Source organism: Parasteatoda tepidariorum, chromosome 4 (assembly GCF_982258835.1).
Source record: "Parasteatoda tepidariorum strain Cologne lab strain chromosome 4, Ptep-v5.0, whole genome shotgun sequence".
Classification (NCBI taxonomy): Eukaryota; Metazoa; Arthropoda; class Arachnida; order Araneae; family Theridiidae; genus Parasteatoda; species Parasteatoda tepidariorum.
Genome location: NC_141758.1, coordinates 41,757,426 through 41,778,708, shown reverse-complemented (window position 1 = coordinate 41,778,708; position 21,283 = coordinate 41,757,426). Strand labels below are relative to the sequence as shown.

General features: G+C 27.2%; 1 protein-coding gene across 2 annotated transcripts in view; it reads left to right on the top strand.

Moving 5' to 3' along the window:
* The first annotated feature begins 7,862 nt into the window (after positions 1 to 7,862).
* LOC107456436 (uncharacterized) overlaps positions 7,863 to 21,283 on the top strand; it is a 35,280-nt gene continuing 21,859 nt past the window's right edge. For both annotated transcript variants that reach the window (XM_043047030.3, XM_071182207.2), the window contains exons 1-3: positions 7,863 to 8,226; positions 16,707 to 16,963; positions 20,135 to 20,343. In XM_043047030.3, coding sequence (XP_042902964.1) covers positions 8,197 to 8,226; positions 16,707 to 16,963; positions 20,135 to 20,343 — 496 coding nt within the window. In that variant the 5' untranslated portion in view covers positions 7,863 to 8,196. The remainder of the gene's footprint in view (positions 8,227 to 16,706; positions 16,964 to 20,134; positions 20,344 to 21,283) is intronic.

Here is a 21,283-nt window from a genome sequence, read left to right as displayed (position 1 = left end):
AAATACAACACATTCATGTCTCTATTTAACAAAAAAGTATCAAAACCTAAGTGGTAATTTTTGTTTTTATAAAATGTAGACTCTAATCACTCTATAGGTATGCTAGACATAATCTGGGTGCTTAGTTACTAGCACAATTATTATTTAACTATATAAACAATATTTTAGAAAAAATTATGAATCAGAAAAATAACTAGTTCATATTAAATTTATTTTAAGGATATTTAAGTAACTAGGAGGCTTCGCCCCCTGCTCGCTGGCTCTCGCCAACCCCCAAAACTGCTTTCGCATTTCATTTCGGATTGCTTCGCAATCCAATGCTCGCCTTGCTCGCTCATTGGATACGTTCTTAACGTCTAGCTTTTGTATATTTTTTTGAATACTGAAGTTCCGAAAACTTTTCACTGTAGAAAATTCTAAACCTGTACATTTCAATATTAATTTGAAATTGCAAACAGTTTACATATTTTGCTTAATCACACTATTCTAAATTTCAGTTGTTGAGAAAAGTTTTGTTTTATTTTAAAGAGTTTTTTGAGTTTTGTTTTAAAGTCTTTCCCACCAGAGGACTAAAGCCATGTGTTGTAAAACAATATGAAATAGTAGTCTGCCACTGAACGCCGGATGTAAAGCATCGGTTTCGATGAAGATAATTTTGTATTTTTAATTCTCTGAAGGGCGCCACCCTAATAATATGGAATTTGTAAAATGAATGTATATATTTTTGATTGTTGATGAAGCCCATCATTTTGTGGTTTCATCAGTGTTCAGAAGCAGAACAACTATAAGTTTTTTATTTTATCACAAAAATATAAAATGTATAAAAAACAAAGAAAAGAGTAAGAAAATGAGTATAGTCATAGAAAAAGTTAAAATTATAATCTAGTATTTGTCCGTTAAAATAAAACTTTTTGTTTAAGTCATTGTTAACAATTCAAATTCCTCCGAGGCAATTCTAAACCTTAATTTTGTTCTAAATGTCAGTATTTAGACTCACAACAGAAGTTTAATATGAAGTTGTAAAATGCAAATATATATATATATATATATATATATATATATATATATATATATATCTTTAAAAACACAATTGTTAATTTGGGCATTTGGTGATACAACACTTATAGAATTGAAGGATTTGTTACGTCAAGCGCTCAGGTATCATAATTTTGATCTAGTTGCGCCTCTATGTCATTTTGATTTATGTTGCTAAGTTAACTTTCAAAAAATTCTATGGCTGGCAACAGCATTTTTATTTTTTAAGTTGTTTATTTTTATTTCCTTTATAATTCTTTCTTTTTTTAGCAAAATGCTTTTTAACCTAACAGAATTCTCTGCCGACTGTTCTCTCTATAAATGAAGAAAATAAAGTAAATGCTATTGCAATAATGCTTCACAGCTCTTCTTAAATCCATCCTTAATTCTTAATCAGAAACACATCATTAAAAGGCTTTGGTGTTTTCAAAACGTAAACAAAACAAAGCAAACGTTGCCACCGGCGGAAAAGAAATACACCCAAAATTTGGGAGCCACGTAAGAGAATTATATATATTAGATATTCAAACAAAGACCCATTTTTTAAAGAAGATTAAACAGTTTATCATTGATCCATTTTATAATGAGGGTTTTCACAATTTGAAAGACGGGAAGTAAAGCATATTTTATTTATTTTTAATTGTAATAAAAAAAACTTAAGACAAGTCAAAAACTTTTGAATAATGTTTCATAAAATATTTTATTTAAAAATTTACAATATTTAGCCATTAAAAGCCTATTTATTTAGAACCCTTAGAAAAAGTTTTTCACAGTGAAATCAAAAATTCTCAAAAGATAGTATAAGTATCTTATTGAATATTTTGCATGATTTTTCTAGTTAGATTTCACTAAATGTTGAGCGACGATTTTTTAAAATTTCCATCTACATATAAGCAAATTGTTCCTACTTAATGACTCTTTTTTCTTCTTTCATCTAATCATAAAGTAAAACAAATGCTCCACAAAAGAATGTAAAAATAGCAAAATCAAGATGCTAAATGTTATCCTTATTGTAAATTACAAAAGAACATATCAATTACATTGTGCAAAATGAAGAATGGGATACCTTAGTAACTTTTATTGTAATGATTGGATTTTTACTGCTATGATACAATCTTAATGATTCAAGAGACTTAGGTTAAATATGCAAAATATTTGTGCCAACAATATTTTAAATTACAAAATCAGACGCAAAAGCTTACTTTCTCTGAATAAAAATGCCTTTCTTCCATGGAAAAGCCTTTAGAAAGGTCAATAGACGACAAGAGTCCATACGTTTTTTAAAGCAGAGATTGATATTTAGTAAAAAAGAGGGAAAGAGAGAGATAATGCTCAGCACAATTGATTTATAACTATAATTCTTTTAAAAAGTTAACTATTTATTTATTTTTACTTATTTCCGTTTGTTTGAAATGTTTAAAAAAAAATATTTTTTTCATTACCAAACGCAAAATAGTTATGAAAAAGGCTTATCAAAATTTTGTGCTTTGAATTGTCCAAGAAGCTGAACAAATTCAGTATTTCACTACTATTCAACCAATTTCTGCTTGCACTATTCCTATTGGAGATTCGTGTTCCTATTGGTTGCATTCTTGCATCTGTAACTGATTGATCATTGATGAATTTTCAGTGGACAGGTAAGTGATGTGACATCAGCTTAGACATCCCTATAAGGCTTTAAAAATGTCACTTTTTAAAATTTTTATAACTCTATGCCTTATTAATTTTGAGCAGAATAAAAAATTGCGCAGAAAATTATTTTACTTATTAATTTTATTTACTGTGAAAGTAAAAACTTCTGCATAAAAAAAATTATATTATAAAAGTTATATTTTAAAGTGTCTAAGTGGATTCGTCTCAATTCTTTTTTAAAAAACGGCCCTAATATAAATTTTAATTTTATTTTTGATGATCAGGGATCCTAACATTATAAAATTAAAAGAAACTTTAAAATTGATGAAAATATTTTTTTTTTTTAAATTAAGGACAAATTTGAGCATAGAGACTATACATTTTCCAAGTCTCGCTAATAGCTCTACAAAAAATTGCAATGCATAAAAAACAAAATAATTTTTTTTCTAGATCAATAATATGGTAAATATCAAATATACAATGAATAAATTTACAATGAACTAAAAATTACTGTTCAGTGTTGATTTTTGAAGAAAAAAATTCTAAACATTCTTACTCGAACCTTGATAAAAGTAATGAATTCCCACTTAGTCCTTAATTTTTAGTTTAAAACATAGCCAACATAATACAAAATCTACATACAAAGTTTTGAAGAATTCTGTTATTAAATTTTTTTGCAGTGTGAGTTAGCGTTGAGAGATTTTCTGAAAATCAATTCTTTTCAAAAAGTATGGTAGTTGCCGAAAATTACTAGAACAATTTATTTTATTTGAATAAAATGTTTTAAAATCGTAACTCTCATTCTTGTACACTTAATCAAAGATTTCTTACTTTTATTGCTCATATTTTTTTTCTGTTGGCATTTTTAATTATGTATCCAGTGTTTCCAGTCTCACAAAATTGTCGATTTTCACCCAGACGGATACTTTAAAATTTGGTTAAATTTAGAACTGATTTAAGTTTAAATGGATTTCAGTATACTTTACTCTTTTTTTTTATTTTCTGCTAAAATTGATTATTATTTTTTTTTTTTTTTTTTGGCTAGCTCTTATAAAACTATAAGTTAAAAATTAAAGTTACGTTTTGGGAAAAAGAAAATAAAAACTGTCATTTTTAACACTTGGCTTTCTTCGCGGTTTCTTTTTAACGGCACTTCAAAAGAGACGTCGCAACAGCGCGTCGCACGAATGTTTAAAATAATACTAGTTGAAACAATTTTTGTCGTTTTGAAACTTCGCACTTAACATTGCAAAAGTGTATAAATGTTGAAGGATATAAATGGCTTTTTTTTCCCTCAGTACCGTAAGACTTTAATTATCCGAAGTAATTGAGATGCTTCAGATAATCAAAATTTTCAGATTATAGAGGCAAAATCGTTTTTTAATCTGCTTTTAAAAATAAACTCTAAAAATCAAGTTTTAAAAAAAAAGTAGCGCAATATACTAGTTAAAATAATATTGATATAATTATTTATTATGACATGAAACAAGAAAAATTTTAATTTCGGAGATTTCTGGCAATTTGAGAATTCACCACTCTGCTACTCATATGAAATGATTAATTCAATGTAGTCATGCTGCGCAGAGTGTTTTTTATTTTAAAGTCCTGATGTCAAAGTTATTATGATATCAATGTCATGATGTTGAAGTTGAATATCATCCGATTGAATAATAGCATTTATTGAAATTGAGTTAAGAAAAAAGCAGTGCAGAAAGTATCTATAAAAAACAAACACTTCGGAATCAGCTTTGGTTATGAATAGTAACATATATTATTGAAATTGAGTAAAGAAAAAAAGTATGCATATGTGCAAAAACAAACACTTAGGAATCAGCTTTGATTATGAATAGTAACATATATTATTGAAATTGAGTAAAGAAAAAAAGTATGCATATGTGTAAAAACAAACACTTCGGAATCAGCTTTGATTATGAATAATAACATATATTATTGAAATTGAGTAAAGAAAAAAAATATGCATATGTATAAAAAAGATACATTTCGGAATCAGTTTTGGTAACATATTATCGAAATTGAGTTAAAAAAGTATGCAATTGTGTAAAAAACAAACAATTCGGAATCAAGTTTGGATATGAATCTATATTTGACATCTATGTCAGAAATTGATGTAACATCCTATGTTTGAAAATAGCTTTTATTAAAAATATTCGGATGCAAGAAGTTCAACTGTATTTTTTCTTTTTTTTTTTTTGTTCGTTTTTATGCGATATTTTATCATAAATTTTTTATCAAATTCGAAGCCTTATTAGCTATATTATAAGCATCCTTGAGTTCATGGTGATATTGAAAAAAAGAAACTAATATTATTGAAATTGTACGAAATAAGCTAAAAGTGTTTAAAAATTAAAATTTTGAAGCAGATGTATGCACTACTGATAGAAATAAACATGCTTTTTAAATATTCATTTACAGAAAAAAAATCGTTTGGGGTGTGCCAATCATTTTTTCTTAATTATAAAAATATTTTAAAATTAAATTTTATTTTTAGATTATAAAGTTATGAAACTTAATAACTTCAGATGCGCTTTGCGAAAGAAAAATCACGGTTAATTTTAAAACTTCCTCTTTTAAGCATTTTCTATGTCCCATATCCTGTTTCGGCTTGTCATTTCCGTTTTACTTCTAAACCTTATTAATCTATCTTATCTTCTGTTTTTAACTGAGGAATAGAAGACTATTGATTTAAAATATCAAAATATAATTTTGGGGCCAATTAAATAAACTCAAATTAGGATAGATAAATTTTACGTCGCTTATATTTAATTCTCTATTCATCAGGGCTTGATTATAGAATTGGTTCTGGACTGCAGAATTTTAGTTTTAGGAGATAAATTTACAGGAGAAAATTTGAACTTAAAATTTTACCTTTAAGTACAGTAAAAGTCCATTAAAACGACAATCCACAATAATAGATGGAATTGTCACTAGATGCTTGTTGCTATAAGCAACTATACATGTTTAATGTTAAGATAGCAAGAATAAAAAGACGAGTGTAAGTGTAAACAAAAGTTTTTAACGTCAATTATTTCAATCAATGTTTATTGGAATAATTAGCTGCTAAGAAGAGAAATAGGCACCATTGTAAGGCTAATCCATTTAACACTGTTTTTCGAAGCTCTGTCGCCGAGGAAAATAAAAAAAAAACATAGTTTAAGCGCCTTACACTTGAAGCAATGCAATGATTTTAAACTATACATATAATCTTGCCTTGAAGAATTATCTGGGCTTTAAAACGGACAAATAACTTAACTATTTTAAAAGTTATTAAACTTTTTTAGAACTCTCCAATTTGGAGACATTTTCCCACCTGGATGAAAATTATCAAAATTACTGCCTTATTCTCAGTTTTTGCAAATTCTTATGAGCCCAGGTTATGCAGTATTGTAGTAAGTTTTTAAATATTAAAAAATTAGACCACAAACGCTTTTCATTTTCACAAAACTGCGGCTTTTCTCCACATTGACTTATGCGCCATTTTTAAAATAAGCGTAGACAGCGCTGTCTTTAGATGGGCTAAACTTGATCTAACAGTTGCAAACTCATAGCAGTTATAAAAATAGCTTATTATTCGCAAAAAAAGAGCATATTACAACGGTGCCTTCGAAAAACAGTATTAAAATGTGTGGTACGTAGGATTCCCGAAAATAGCAAAAGAATTTTTTGTTTCGTAAAGTGAAAGATAACTTGGTCGACATAGGATTTTATGGTTAATTTACAACTGAAACTAGAAATGTTTTTTTTTCATTCCCCTTTTCTTTTTTAGTTAATTTGATACTTCATACTGAGGGGGGGGGATAACTGTTTCATTGGGGCTAATAAGTGAGCAAACTTTTACATAGAACAAAAAATGCATTTAAAAAATACAGAGATTTGAGACATTACTTAATAAAATAAATAATAATTTCAGCTAGTAGTTTTTCTTTCTGTAGTAACCTTCACTTTCCGCCATTATAATTTTACTTTTCCTAATAATTTAGAAGCACTAACTAACGATTAATTGTCCTAATAATTAAATTTTCATAACAATTTCGAACTAATAATTTGTGATTATTTGTCAAAGTAATTAAATTTCACATTCATTAGTATAAAAACAAGTAGTGGTTACCTCATAAGTGTGCAAAAACTATTCCAGCCTTAGATAATTCTTGCTCACTTAATATAGTGACCTAAACAAACGCAGCTTTTTTAGGTTAGAATTATTATCCCATATATTTTACGATATAATTAGTTGCAGGTTGAAATTTTTTATGTCCCGCATAGGTATCTTACAATTGATATATAGAGACATGATAATTAATAAGTAACATAGCATAAGTAATGACATAAATTTTTTAATCAAAATTATTTGAGGCTTTCGCAAGGCAATTGTGCGTATTCGCAAGATTACGCAAATATAAATCGCGTTTAGCATACACGATAATTTATAATTTTTTAATTTTAGTTTCTTATATCACTTGATCTATAAGGGTCAAGAAATAGTCTAAAATAGCTGGCGAACGGTATACTATTACAGGCATTATATAACGCCGTTAAAGAATGTATTGTATAGGGTACATATTATATAGAACATAATACTTCAGGTAATATCAGAAAGATTTAAGCATTCGCTTACGATATTAGTACCTCTGGCTACTGGCTGGCATAAAACACCTATGTTGTTTTTAAAAAGTATCTGATAAAGAATTTGAGAAACATCATTTGAAATGAGAGTTGATCAATCGACGTTTTGAAAAGTGTATAATGGGGATTTATTTTGTACTATAAAATATACTTCAAAGTGGAAACGTAGCACCTCCTTATCTGTCATAAACAAAATATATTTACTCATTAAATTGACTGATAAATAGCCTCAACAAATATCACGAAGATTTGGTAATCTTATGTAGTTTTTCATCAGTACTGGAAGCTCCTGAGTACTACATAAATAATCAGTACTAACAAAACTATATAAATAAATAAATATTATGAATAAAAATGTAGGTAAGCATTTTTTTTTCTTTTTGGCTACTCATGATTTTTTTTTCTTTCTTATAATTAGTTTCAAAAGTTTAGATAAGTTTGGCGACAGTACATATCGTCGTTAATTTGTTGCATCAACATCAGCATAAAAAATAAGAAGTTCAATTCTGCAATCGAAATCATTTCAGTGTACTTAATTCACTTCAACTGTAATCAAAATTTTAAAGAATGCTTTTAACTCATAATTGCGAATTAATTTTGAGTTTTGCAGCCTACATAAAAATTTTTCAAAATATTGTATGCATTTTGGCACGCTCAAAATTTAACCTGTAGTTTTAAACCTGTAAACCAATCGACCATAGTAAACCAATTGAAAATTTTACCAATTTTAAACTTGTAACTAAGTTGTGTTTTATGCCACAAGTGTTGAGCGAAAATGTCTATAAATATTAGTAAAACTATTATGATTATCAAATAACAATAGTTCAAATAACAGTTAATAAGACTTTAATAGTCTTACCATCAAATGAAACAGTTTCTTGAGTTTCGATGGTGTATTTATGGTATCAGATGCTAATTGTAAGTATAGTACTTTTTACAAAGATTATTATACAAAATATTACATGAGATCTTTATGCTTAAAGAAGAAACTGATGCTAATTTTTGTTATTATAAAATTTGAAATTGTAAATTAATTTGATCTAATTAGGATTCAAATGATTTTTTATTTCATTTAGTAAATACGTATCGACAAATTATCGAGTAAATAATTCCTACTTAAGTGAATTAATGATAAATTTAAAATTAAAATAACTTTGAGATAGTTTCAGTAACCTATTTATTACCTTGAAAATGAGATAAATTGAAATAGATCTGTAATAATTTTCCTTTTGTTACGCTATTTTTCAACTGAGATAATTTCAACTTAGTATAATTTTTTTTTAATTTTTTTTACAACTTTTATATTTTCTCGATAGATATTTAAACAAAAGAGAAAGAATTTATTTTCTCCTGAGTATTTTCACTTAAGGAAAATGTGAATTAAATTGTTTTCAAATTTAGCTAGAAATATTAGTTCTATACTATTTTAACTACATTTGGATTTTAGCTTTTAAAAGTTAAAAATTTCGTTAAAAAATTTGACCTTGGTTTTTGACATTTGGACCTTGATTGACAATTTCATTTACAAGGAGTATAACAGATAAACTATGCTAGGTAAACAAAGCAGAATTTTTTGCTTAAACACTTAGTAAAATAAGTGAATAAATAAAAATAAAATTTAAAAAAATCCATATAATTTTTCTCACTACTTCTGGGTCAATTAGACTAATGTATCTTTATAAGAAACAACATTTATTGATAAAATGTTTGGAGTTTAAATTATTTATGTACTTTTTTTCGCTTATACCATTTAATGGCATGTTCAAAATTCATGTCACAATGGTGGCATGAAAAAAGTGTCCTTCGCAAAACAAACTGGAAAGGTCAACGAATCGTTCCAAAGCTGCTTCTTAGATTTTATTCTATTTTGAGTTGCAAAATATCTTTCAAAACCAGCTGTAGCTACTGGTAGTGTTAGAAAAATAGCAATTAATTTCCTTAATTCAGAATGTATGTAAGAGATCATAGTCAGTCTCTCTACTCTCATTAACTAATTTTCTGTTTAACACTAGGAAAAAACTAACAATTTTTTCTAAAAATTTCACTAGACGTATTTGTATTTTAGGTAAACGTTTTGAGGAATATAACTCAAATGTGATGCGGAAAATTCGCGTCTAGGTGCGTATTTTCGCGTATTAGTGAACTCTAATTCCTATGAATGAAATTTTGAAAAGACAATCTTTAATTATTAGAATTTATGAATGATTTTTGTAATTAAAATATCTATTTTTTATTTTCAAATATAATATCAGCTTTATTTTAATTACATATGCTTCAACCTATTTTTTTATTTATTTAATTTTTTTTTTTTTATTTTTTTTTTTTTTTGCAAAATTTTTCTTTAACATATTTTTTTTAATATTTTGTATTAATTCAAGTCAAAATAAATAAAAAATAATGCATTTAACATTTTAATAATTTATGCTTACGAAATAGAGCATGAAACAGCTGTGTCTTTTTCTGGGTAAAAGGTAAAATCTTCCAAACACGGCTCACTTCAAATTTGCTGTTATTTAGGTTTTAGAGAAACATTATTGAAATTACCTTAATTTGCAAAATAAACTATTGATAAATATTTGAATCTAAATATTAAAAAAAAAATATTTTCCCACCGTTTTTTTTTTTTTTTTATTTATTTTATATTTCATTACGAATATGATTCCGATAATCTAGAAGAAATTTTTTTAGTAACTATTATATTTAGATTTAGATATTTTTTTAGAACTATTAACTATTGACCTCTATGCATGAGCTTGAAACCGTGAAAGAAAAACAAATTTCAAAAAGATAAAACAGTAACATAAACTCCATAACAATAACAGTAAATGCATTAAAACAATAAAAAAGTGAACAACAGTAAATAAAAAAATAAGTAAAAAGTAATATAAGAAAGAAAATATATTTATAAATGCTTAAAAAGAAAGTCTAAACATAAGGTATGAATTCTTAAGTCTCAACTGCATGAATCGTTCCCATTTATTTGGTGTTTTGAAATATGCAACGCTGAATTTCTAAATGTAAATTTAACTCAGGTTTTTCTTTTTTTTTTTTTTTTTGAAGTTTTTTTTTTTGCTTAAACATTATAAATAAATACAATAGTATAAGCACAAGTGTTTATTTTATACCAGCAAAACAGTTATTTAGATTATTCGATATTTTATCAAAGCTGTTAATAATGTAAAAGTATCCATCCGAAACCATATGCAGAATGAAAGATTGTGAAACATTTATTTTAATATATAATATTCACAAATAATTAAATTTTATCATAGAACAACGTAAGATGTAAAAATATATCCTCATATTATTATTGACAAGTGTAGTGAATAGTTTGCCGTTTCTACCACTAGGTTCTCATTTTAAGAAAGTCGTGCCAAAAGATTTTAAAACCTAAATTATGTATATTCTTCTATTAAATTACTTCTTGGTAATTATAATTTTGTCATGTTTCTAGAATACTCCCTGAAACTGAATTAAACATAAAAATATTTTGCTCAATTTTTTTTTTAAGGGGCCGTAAAATCTCCCACTTAAAGAAAAATTTAAATCTTTAAGAGTACCTACAGTGTAACACATTAAAATAGGTTTATACTTATAATCCAGAGGCAGAATAATTTTTTTTTTCATGTGTGAGTAACAGGCAACAAAACCCAACTAAATTGTGAGTCTTTTCTGTTTTATTTGTCGCTTGGTGCCCCTTTGACACTTCACTCGGTGTGGGTATATCACCCGCGATGTTCTAAATTTAGCTGGTGCTGACAACCGAACCTGTATTACTTCTAACAGATGTTGAATTACAGCACAACATTGTTGTTAGCGCTGAGTTACACATTTTCTTCTTATAATTTTGATTTGGCATATTAGTGGGGGTACGAGTTTGATTAGTGGGGGTACGAGTTTTTATGCGAAATATCTTGCAACAAACGAAAATTTCAAAAAATTTTATTTAAAAACATAGCCGTGAAAATTTATGATTACGTATTTTTCTATTGGCTATTTTTTGCAGAGTTAACAGTTAATTATTAGTGGTGTCAACAGCCAGTTATGAAATTTACTTTTTGTGCAATTTTTTATAGTAAAAAATGCATTTATTTTTTTATTAGTGGTACACAACGTTACGAAAAATTTAGAAAGCGTACACAAAAGTAATAAGTTTGGGAAACACTGTTATATGGTAATAATACTTCGCAAAAAAAAAAAAAAAAAAACATAATCCAGGTAATAAAATCAAACTATGCAGTGTTTAAATTATTCGTTTGGTAATTTTTTCCGTTCATATGGTAGCGGTTTAGTGGAGACTCTGGTTTTCATAAATATTGTTCTTGTTACCCCACTAAAAAAATTAATTTTACCAAGTACATTTAGTTGTTACCCCACTAAAAAAATAAATTTTACCAAGTAAATTTATTTTGCCATGTTCTAAGGTATCATGTTAAAATTACTAGATTCTACCAAACATAGTAAGAAATACCATATTTTTATATTAATTTTGATGCAATACCTAACGAATCAGGATACCGCCGCTCTCACGTGTCTTTGAAAACGTCTCGCCGTTTATTTGAGAAAACCTATGTGTTCTGTTATACCGTTTTCTAAGAATATAACAAATTAAAGGTAAAGAAATACTAATATTTAAAGAACATCACGAAATTAGACTAAAAGTGCATAGTTTTCTTTCACACTATTGTATAACTTTCTTGGAAAAAAAATCTCTTAACATTTGCCATAGTAATTGTTAGTTTCTCAAGTTGAAACATCTCGGAGCTTAGCATGTCAGGAATCGAAAATAGAGAGGTGAGATAAATTTTAAAAAATAAGTACTCCTAATGACACGTAATTGTCGTTATCATATTGTTATAACCAGAATTTCAACTAACATTAAATATTTGAAGTAATTTAGATAGTTCAAATTCAATCTAATCTATTAATGACCGAAATGCAAATATAATTATAACAAAGTAACAAGTTGACTATTTTTATGCTACTGGTTAAAAGACGTGACTATTATTTAAAATAGTTACTATTTAAATACTTTGTCTAGAGAGAAATTCTAGCACTTATTTCCTTAGTCATATCCTTTCTATGGAAACTTCTGCGAGTCGCACACATCCTATTGAACCTTTCCGGATATCCGGCGCGGGTTAGATTCAATTTATTCTAAACTTCCCTGGTTATTTTCAATTATCAGACAATGACTTGATATTTTGTTTATATGTTTTCTGGCATGCAATGTTTGAATAATTAAGGTCATACCTTTGTTAATGAGCATCGAATTATAAAAATGATATATCTAGTAGTCAAGTCAAACGAAACTGTTAGAAATTCAGTAGGTGGTTTTAAAATTCAGTTTAGGTGTTCTTTAAGAGCATCAACTTTTAAAAACAATTCATTTAATTTTCAAATCAAACAACACTGTTGGAAATTTAGTAAGGTTTTTTTTAAATTTAGGTTTGATGTTTTTTTTTTATGAGCATCAAATTTTAAAAGTGATTCTTTTATTTGTCAAATCAAACAACACTCTTAGAAATTTAGTCGATGGTTTTAAAATTTAGTTCAGATGTTCTGTATGAGCAATAAATTTTAAAAGAAATTCATTTAATTTTCAAATCAAACAACACTCTTAGAAATTTATTCGATGGTTTTAAAATTTTCTTCAGATGTTCTTCATGAGCAATAAATTTTAAAAGAAATTCATTTAATTTTCAAGTCAAACAACACTCTTAGAAATTTATTCGATGATTTTTAAATGTTCTTAATTAGCATCGAATTTCAGAAGTAATTTATCTATTTGCCAAATAAAATGACACTGTTAGAAATATAATCGATAGTTTTTAAATTTTGTTTCGATATTCTTTATGAAGATCAAATTTTCATAAGTAATTTGTCTGTTTATCAAATCAAACAATACTGTTAGAAATATAGTTAATGGTTTTTAAATATTTAGAAACTCTTTATGAATATCAAATGTTAAAAAGTGATTCTTTTATTTGTTAAATTAAACAACACTTTTAAAAATTTAGTCAATGATTTTTTAGTTTAAAAATTCGTTATGAGCATCAAATTTTGAAATTGCAGCATTTATTTGTCAAATTAAAGATCCACGTTGGAAATTTTGTTAACGATTTTCAAATTTGGTTTAGGCGATCTTCATTATTATATATTCTCCGAAGTAATTTAAACTTCTGTTTGTCAAATCACGCAACACCGTTAGAAATTTAGTCGGTAGTTTTTAGCTTTGGTTAGATGTTATTCATGAACATTAAATTTTAAAAGAAATTAATTTTTTTGACAAATTAAACACCACTATTAGAAATTTAGTGAATGGCGGTTAAGTTAAGATTCGATGTTCTTTAGAAGCGTCAAATTTTAAAAAGTAATTCATTTATTTGTTAAATTAAACAATAATTATAGGAATTTAGTCGATGGATTTAAAATTTAATTTAGATGTTTTTTATGTGCATATATTTTAAAAAGTAGTTCAAGGTTCAATTTATCAAATCAAACAACACAGTTAGAAATTCAACTAATGGTTTCTAAATTTTTTTATCCTTTATGAGGGTTAAATATTATGAATAATCAATAAATGTGTCAAATTAAGCAACACTATTAGAAATTTAGTCTATGAATTTTAAAATTAGTTAGTCCCTTATGAGCATGAAATTTTAAAAGTAATTCATTTATTAGTCAAATAAAATAACACTGTTATAAATTTTGAAGAGTCTTGAAATATAATAGTGTGCTCAGGTCAGGTTTTTATGAGGTCAGCTCAGGTTTTTTATGAATCAATCAGGTTTTTTAGGAATATGAATACAACTATTTTTGTGTTTTTCCATTAGGTACTAAGAAATATCAGACGTAGACGCCTAATTACAAAAATATATTAGTTGATGATTTGCCTAGAGGTCTACATGATCAATCATGAAACTGAAATAAACTTGTTTTAGATTTATTTATTTTTTTTTTCAAATTATGCTATCCATCCGCATTAAAAATGTTTTGTTTCCTTTCCATGAATTTCAAATAAATATTTCATATCTTACTCTTCATAAAGAAAATTATATTCACAATTCTTTTTTTTAAATTCTTTTTATTAAATTCTTTTTTTTAAATTATCTGCATTAAGAATGTTTTGTTTCCTACTTCATGAATTTCAAATAAATATTTCATATCTTACTGTTCATAAAGATAATTATATTCACAATTCAATAATCTATTCACAATTCAATATAATCTATTTTCAAATTCCTTCTAATTACAGAAAATCACGTTATAATGGCAATTTCAGGCTGAATTATAGTGAGCTTGTCGTTATAAACGAATGCAAATATAAAATGTTGAAACAACTATAAAAAAAAAAAAAGACCGAAGGATGAAATATACACATTTACCCTTTACCCTTTTATTTTTAGCAACTATTTTGATGTAGAATACGTGTATCTAGAGTAGATTGCTTTTTCTTACAGCTTGTAAATAGGACTGGGAGTTTTTAATGCAAGCAAAAAAAAAAAAATAATAATTAAATGCAATAGACTTTGGCGTTATTTGGCGGTAAAGAAGGCTATCTAGAAGAGATAGATTCGAACATTATTTGTACGTGGTTTAAAAAAGCCGTCTTCTACAAGTGTGCGACAGAATTCTTAAAAATAGCACAAGAAATTTTTTTTTTATGAGGAGGAATATAACTTAGTCAGTGGATGCCCACACATAACTTTATAAGCATAAAGGGTTAAACATATAGGTGAAATGATGCTATAAATGAATAAAAATTTCGTCTACTTTGCTATTTTTCTTATACCACTGCTAATTTGAACAGCAAAGAAATGTGTTTCCTTAAAATAGGCTGTAATAGCGGGAGGCTGGTAATTTTCAGTTCGTTATAAGCATACAATTTCTATATATCTTTAATATCAGCATTTTACCGGTGACTAGGGAACATGTTGTAATAGCGGTCGTATTATGCCGTTCTCGTTATATCGAGCTTTTACTGTATAAATGACAAATAAAGTAATAAATATTACAAATGGCCCTTGAAAAACTTCAACAGTGTCAAAGCAATGCGTTAGATGTTGCGAAACTTATGACGCATGCGGTTTTCAGGTCATTGGATGAATTTGATCGGACAGTAAATGTTTCCTTGACCGCGCAATTTCTTTTTTTTTTTTTTTTTTTTTTCTTCTTTGAGGCTATATTGCTTTATGTCTGAATTGGTAACGAAATGATTCCCGCCGTTTTAACTTCATGAGTTAAAAACCAAATAAAGAGTTTTCAGAAAAAACGATTCAATCATAACCTTTACTCCCATTTTATCAAACAATTGTGTTTTCTATGGAAAAACGTAATTGTTGCTTAAGGTTGTTAGTTGTCCCCGAAGAACTTAATAATAATAAGGAACCGTACAATCATATTTTCTATAAGAAAATGTTTAAAATTACTTTTCAATTTTGCATAATTTACATTACATATTTGAATAATTATTTGATTTAATAATTTTCGTATAAAAAAATTTTATTAAAAAAAGAAAAGAAAATGCTGTAATTACTAATAAGTGATTATAGGGCAATCAAAAGCTCTAAAACATAGGTTCTTCTGTCTTTATTTATGCGTTTTAAAGGGATTTAGAACATGTATTGTAAATATAAAATCGTTTGCTCAAATAATTGGGTATAATATGAAAAAAGCACAACTACTTCCACTTACTAGGAATAACATTTACCTTTTAGTTTAATTAATAAACTGAGTTTTAAATATGTTTACTAAATTCGTAAACTTCGGTAAAACAACAATATAAACTATTTCCAAAGGAACTAGACTAATACAATTCCAACCTGGCGAGTAGGGACTTATAAACAAGACACTTCGTTTGATGCTTTTACTTGTTGCTAGAAATCAGGTTCGCAGAAAATGCTGTTTACTAGTTAAATTTAGTAGGAATAACACGATCTATGACGTAGGCTATAGTATACCCAATTCAATTTTCTCACAGAAGATATTTTTAAAAATTTATATAGAAAATTAGCTATATAATGATATAGATGATATTAGGATGTCTTGATAATTTTACTTTTCTATATAACCGTTAATAACATAAAACCGTTTGTTCAAAAGACTTATTTTTTTAAACTTATTAATCACTTTTTTTAAAATTTCAATTTTTCAAACGTATTAAACATTTTTTTTTAAATTTAAGTTTAAGACATACCAAGACTTTTCTAAATGATAAATATTTTTTCTAAGATACGTAAATGTTCAATATATTTCAAAAATATATATAGTTTACTGTTAAATGAATTAATGTCAAAGGTAATCTTAAACAACTCCATATTATTATTTGGGAGTTTCTTTTTGTCTAATTTTTTTATTTTATCGTCTGTGTTGTTTATCGTTAACTTTTCCATCAGATTCTACAGCTTCTGAAATTATCAATTCTTGTTAGTTATCATCGACCCTACAGACTAGGACGATCTCACAAGTATAACTCATTGAAAAATAGACAGTCTCTGCTGTCAAGATCAGTGGAGAAGGAACCCGAAGGCACTGATTCGATTGAGGGCTTTTTATCGAAAGAATTAAATGGAATTCGTAAGCCACGCAAGTCGAAATCTAGTTCGTCTAAAAAAATTCGAACGAAAACACGTTGCTTAAAATGTAAAACAAAGTAAGTATTTTCAGTAAAATAATTGAAAATTAATTACTTTTATTTAAAAAATACTCAATTTGTTGGTTTGCATTAAAAATTAAGTACTGGAAATCATAAGATACGATGGCACAGTGGTTAAGGCACTCGGCTGTTTTGTTTAGGACAGTGGTTCGATTCCCGATGGCGGCTTGAAACCTTCATATCGATGAGCAGTAGTTTATTTGGAAAATAAAGGTGTCCGGAATTGTGAGGTCCTAGCCTTATGACCCCCTTGGTCAACAAGTAGTTGTTCTGAGAATGCTCTTATTTTACTTTTTTATTGTAAGTTATGGCTTCTTAGTGTGGCATAATCTAAAGTGAAGTATATTAAGAGGAGAACGGTATGATAAATGACCTGTACAATTTTTATTTATGCCAATTCTGCTTAATGTTTTAGATATATATAAATATGTTCATCTTGGAATAAATAAAAATAAATAAGTGTTTGATGAAAACAAGTTTCTCTCAATAAACAAACAAGTTAAAGTATCATACTCAGGTATTGGAAAATTTTCATTTTAAGATCAGCATTAAAAAATTAATTATACAAATATAAATAACAAAACATTGTATCCTAACCTCTTCACAAGGAAAATTAAACAAATTCATCGTGCTCCATATTTAGATCGTCTACTATACTTAACGTCAAGATGAAGCGAGCTTACCACATAATAAAATATGTATAATATATTAAAAATTTTTACTTGTTGTAAATATTTAAATATTATAAATTTTAACAAATAAATGAATCTTTTACCTTATGACTTTAAGTGGTTTTTCGAGTTATTTTTTCGACGTTTAAAATTTAAGACTTTTATAAATTCTAAAAATTAATTCTATTAATTAATTTCTGTTTTTTTGTTTAAAACAATAGAAAACTCCCATAAAATGTCTCGATTTTTCATAATTATGCAATTATTATGCATAAATTATTCATTGTTTGGCAGTCTTTTAGAAGAAATATGAGGAGAGGAAAATTAAAAAAAGAAATAATAATAACTAGATTATATTTCTTTTGAGTACTGTTCTCTTCCATATGCCAGTACAACTGGTAAGTTGGATAAAAACAACCTAGTAGTCGTATATGTAGTTTAAAACCCACAAAGTTATGAGTCAAACTGGGAGAATGCTTCTCCCCAATGTAGTATTTTCCTATCTAATAACATTACCCACTAATCCCACAAATTACCCACTATCTAATACAGATACCCACACATGTGAACCTATGACATCAGCTCCAGCTGATTGTTTATAAGCAAAGTGGCGTGTCAAAGTTGAGCTAAGTTTCACCACATAAGTTTGTTAGTTAACGTGAAGTTAATTTAATAGAGCACCGTATCGCAAATCGAATTCGTTGAAATATAATTCACTCTCGTCTTTATCTTTTACTTAACTTGGATTTATTATTTTTTATGTATTTTACTGTAACCGTGATATATTTTTGTTTTGTGTACCTGGCAAACTTTGATGGATAACTACTAATTAGTTCGTTTATGTTCAACGTGGCTTCATGCCTGTATTTGTGTTAAGTAAAGGCCTGGTTTCTTAGGACAGGACGCCGTCAGCTGGAAATCAGCGCTAACCTTTGATTGGTCCATTTGTGAGCTTGATAGTATACGTCATCGAACGCTCATCTTGAACTACAATTGCCGTCCAACTCAACTGCAGTTGGATTACAACGTGACGTTAACCACAGAAGCAATGGCGGACAACATCCAACAGCACATTGAAATCAGCCAAGATTTTGATTTTGATATTAAACATAGCTTCTTCATTAAACATAGCACTCTTCATTTAGCTCAGCTATAATGTGTTTTTTGTTGGACAAAGTCATTATTTGTACTCTAAAACAGTGGTCGACAATAACAAAATCAAAACAAATTCAAAATAAATATTTGTTTACGTTATTAACGCATGCGCAATGAGAGATAATGTCTGCGTTGGACCGATTGCTCAGGCTGAGCTAACAAAAAAGTATTTTTTTGGCGTCCGCTCTACATCAACTTTCCGCTGACGCCCAGATAAGGCGCTAGTTCTAATAAACCAGGCCTTGAGCTAACAAACCAGTATTTTGTTGGCGTCAGCGGGACGTTGACGTCACGCCGACGCCCAGATAAGGCGCTTGTCCTAAGAAACCAGACCTTAAGAAATATATAGTGAAAGGATTGAAATCCTTGTGAAAGAATCTTTGTGTTAGAACATAGAATATGTCACTAAAGTAAATTGATACTTGATGGGCTTGGCTTACTCGAAATAGAATGAAAAAAAACAGTTGCTAACGTAAACAAAGGTCACGTTTCAACAACCAATCAGGATCGAGATGCCCACACTACGTCACTTGCAGGCATTTCAATTTGTTTTTGAGGAAATAAATAGTGGAAAAAATTTAAATTGATAATGCATCGAAAAGCATTTATGTTGTAACTATATGTATAAACGTATATAACATATAGTAACTATTTGTTTTCCAGTAACAAATTATGCAGTAACACTTATTCGTATTTGTGCTTCTATTGGTTTGAAAGGATTAAATATATGCAATGTTAGCATTTCAAATAAGTATTATATTCCACATATAAAAAAAAAATTGGAATTAGAAAAAAAATGTGAAGTTAAAATATTTAAATCAAAGCATCGATTACTCTAAGTACAAGAAAATAAAATGTTTTGTACTTCTTTAATACTCATCATCGTTACAAAAAAAAATCTAACCACATTTTACTTAAAAATAAAACAGATAATCAAACGATTAAAAAGAACTTCATAAACTTGAACTTCAATCATTAAAAAATATAGTTTTCGTGAGCTTTATTGTAAGTTTCATTATGAATTTTTTTTAAAGTTTTTGGCAGCTATAGAAAATGTCAAATAACGAGTAGAAAAATTCAATCAATTGAAAAGAATTATTTGAGAAGTTGTCATGCTACATTAATTTGTTACTAGTTTATGATTTTACTACTGAAATGATTTTAAGTGATAAAAAATTTTGCAGACGATTATAACATTTTTCATTTTATCATGTAATTATTTTTTAATTTTCGTTCTCGTCTGCTTTAGCTATCCTGTAAAGTTGAATTTCTCAGGCATGTAATAAGGCTATATGATAATAACTAAATGTATGTCTAAAAAATAAAGAATGAATTTTTATAGTATAGAAGAATTTTACCTTCGCCCAGCTTTCTCTTGTGATGAATGGAATTTAGACAGTGGAACATGTTTTTTGGATCGAAATGTTGGAGCAACAATTACACTTGCTTTGAAATTTGGAACTGATAAAAACCATTTGCCTAGTGTTGTTTGGAAACAAGAATTCCATTTATTATCCGGAGAAAAAACCAAGGAGTTTATGATTAATCCAGGTAAAAAAGACCTTTAAAGATTACCATAAGTATAAGATCAGATACTTCTTAAACGATCATTAAAAAACAAATAATATACAGATATCTTTCGTGGTTAACATCATAAAATCAATTTAAGTTATAACGGTTATATTATATGGATAAACTATTTATTTATTACTTAATTTAACCATTATTCTTTATTTTATCATTCTTTTTTAATATTATTGCCTGTTATTATCCCTTAATTATATACAAAATTAAATGCTTAAAAATTGAAATGTTATTTCTTTGTTTTTAAATTGCAGCATGTTAATTACATTAGTTTCAATTTCGTTAACAATTAGGAAATTGTTAATTAAAGTTGTATTGAATTATAATAAATATTAATAGTATGTTTTAATAATATTAATTATTATGTAAATTTAACAAATATGATATTTAATAAATTACGTAAAATTGTGTTCTGTAATGTAAACGTATGCAATCGAATTAACGGATTCCAAAACAAAAAAAAATTCAAAATTCTGTAGCAATTTTAGATGGGGGCGGGGGTTTGTACTACAAATTTAATTATGTACCATAGATTTAATTAATTTTTTGTGCAATAAATTTAATTATGGTGCCGTATTTTCAAGCTATAATTGAAGAGCTGTTACTACGTATTAAGTAAAAACATGTTAAATAGAATTTTGGAGGGAATAAAAAAAACTCAAATTTCTGTGTTTAAAATCATGTAAAATCAGTTGTAATTATAAAACTTAAATAAATTCTTCTATTGAAGCGGTTTTTAATGAAAAAGAAGAGCTTTGTAATCAGCTTTCTGATGTTTCTACATAAATGTAAATATGATTTTCTCGATTACATTAAACCTCCTTTTAACATACATATTGTTCCAATAAGCTCTTCGATCATTAAGTTAATGAACAATTTTTTTTATAAATATGTATGGTGAGCAAAA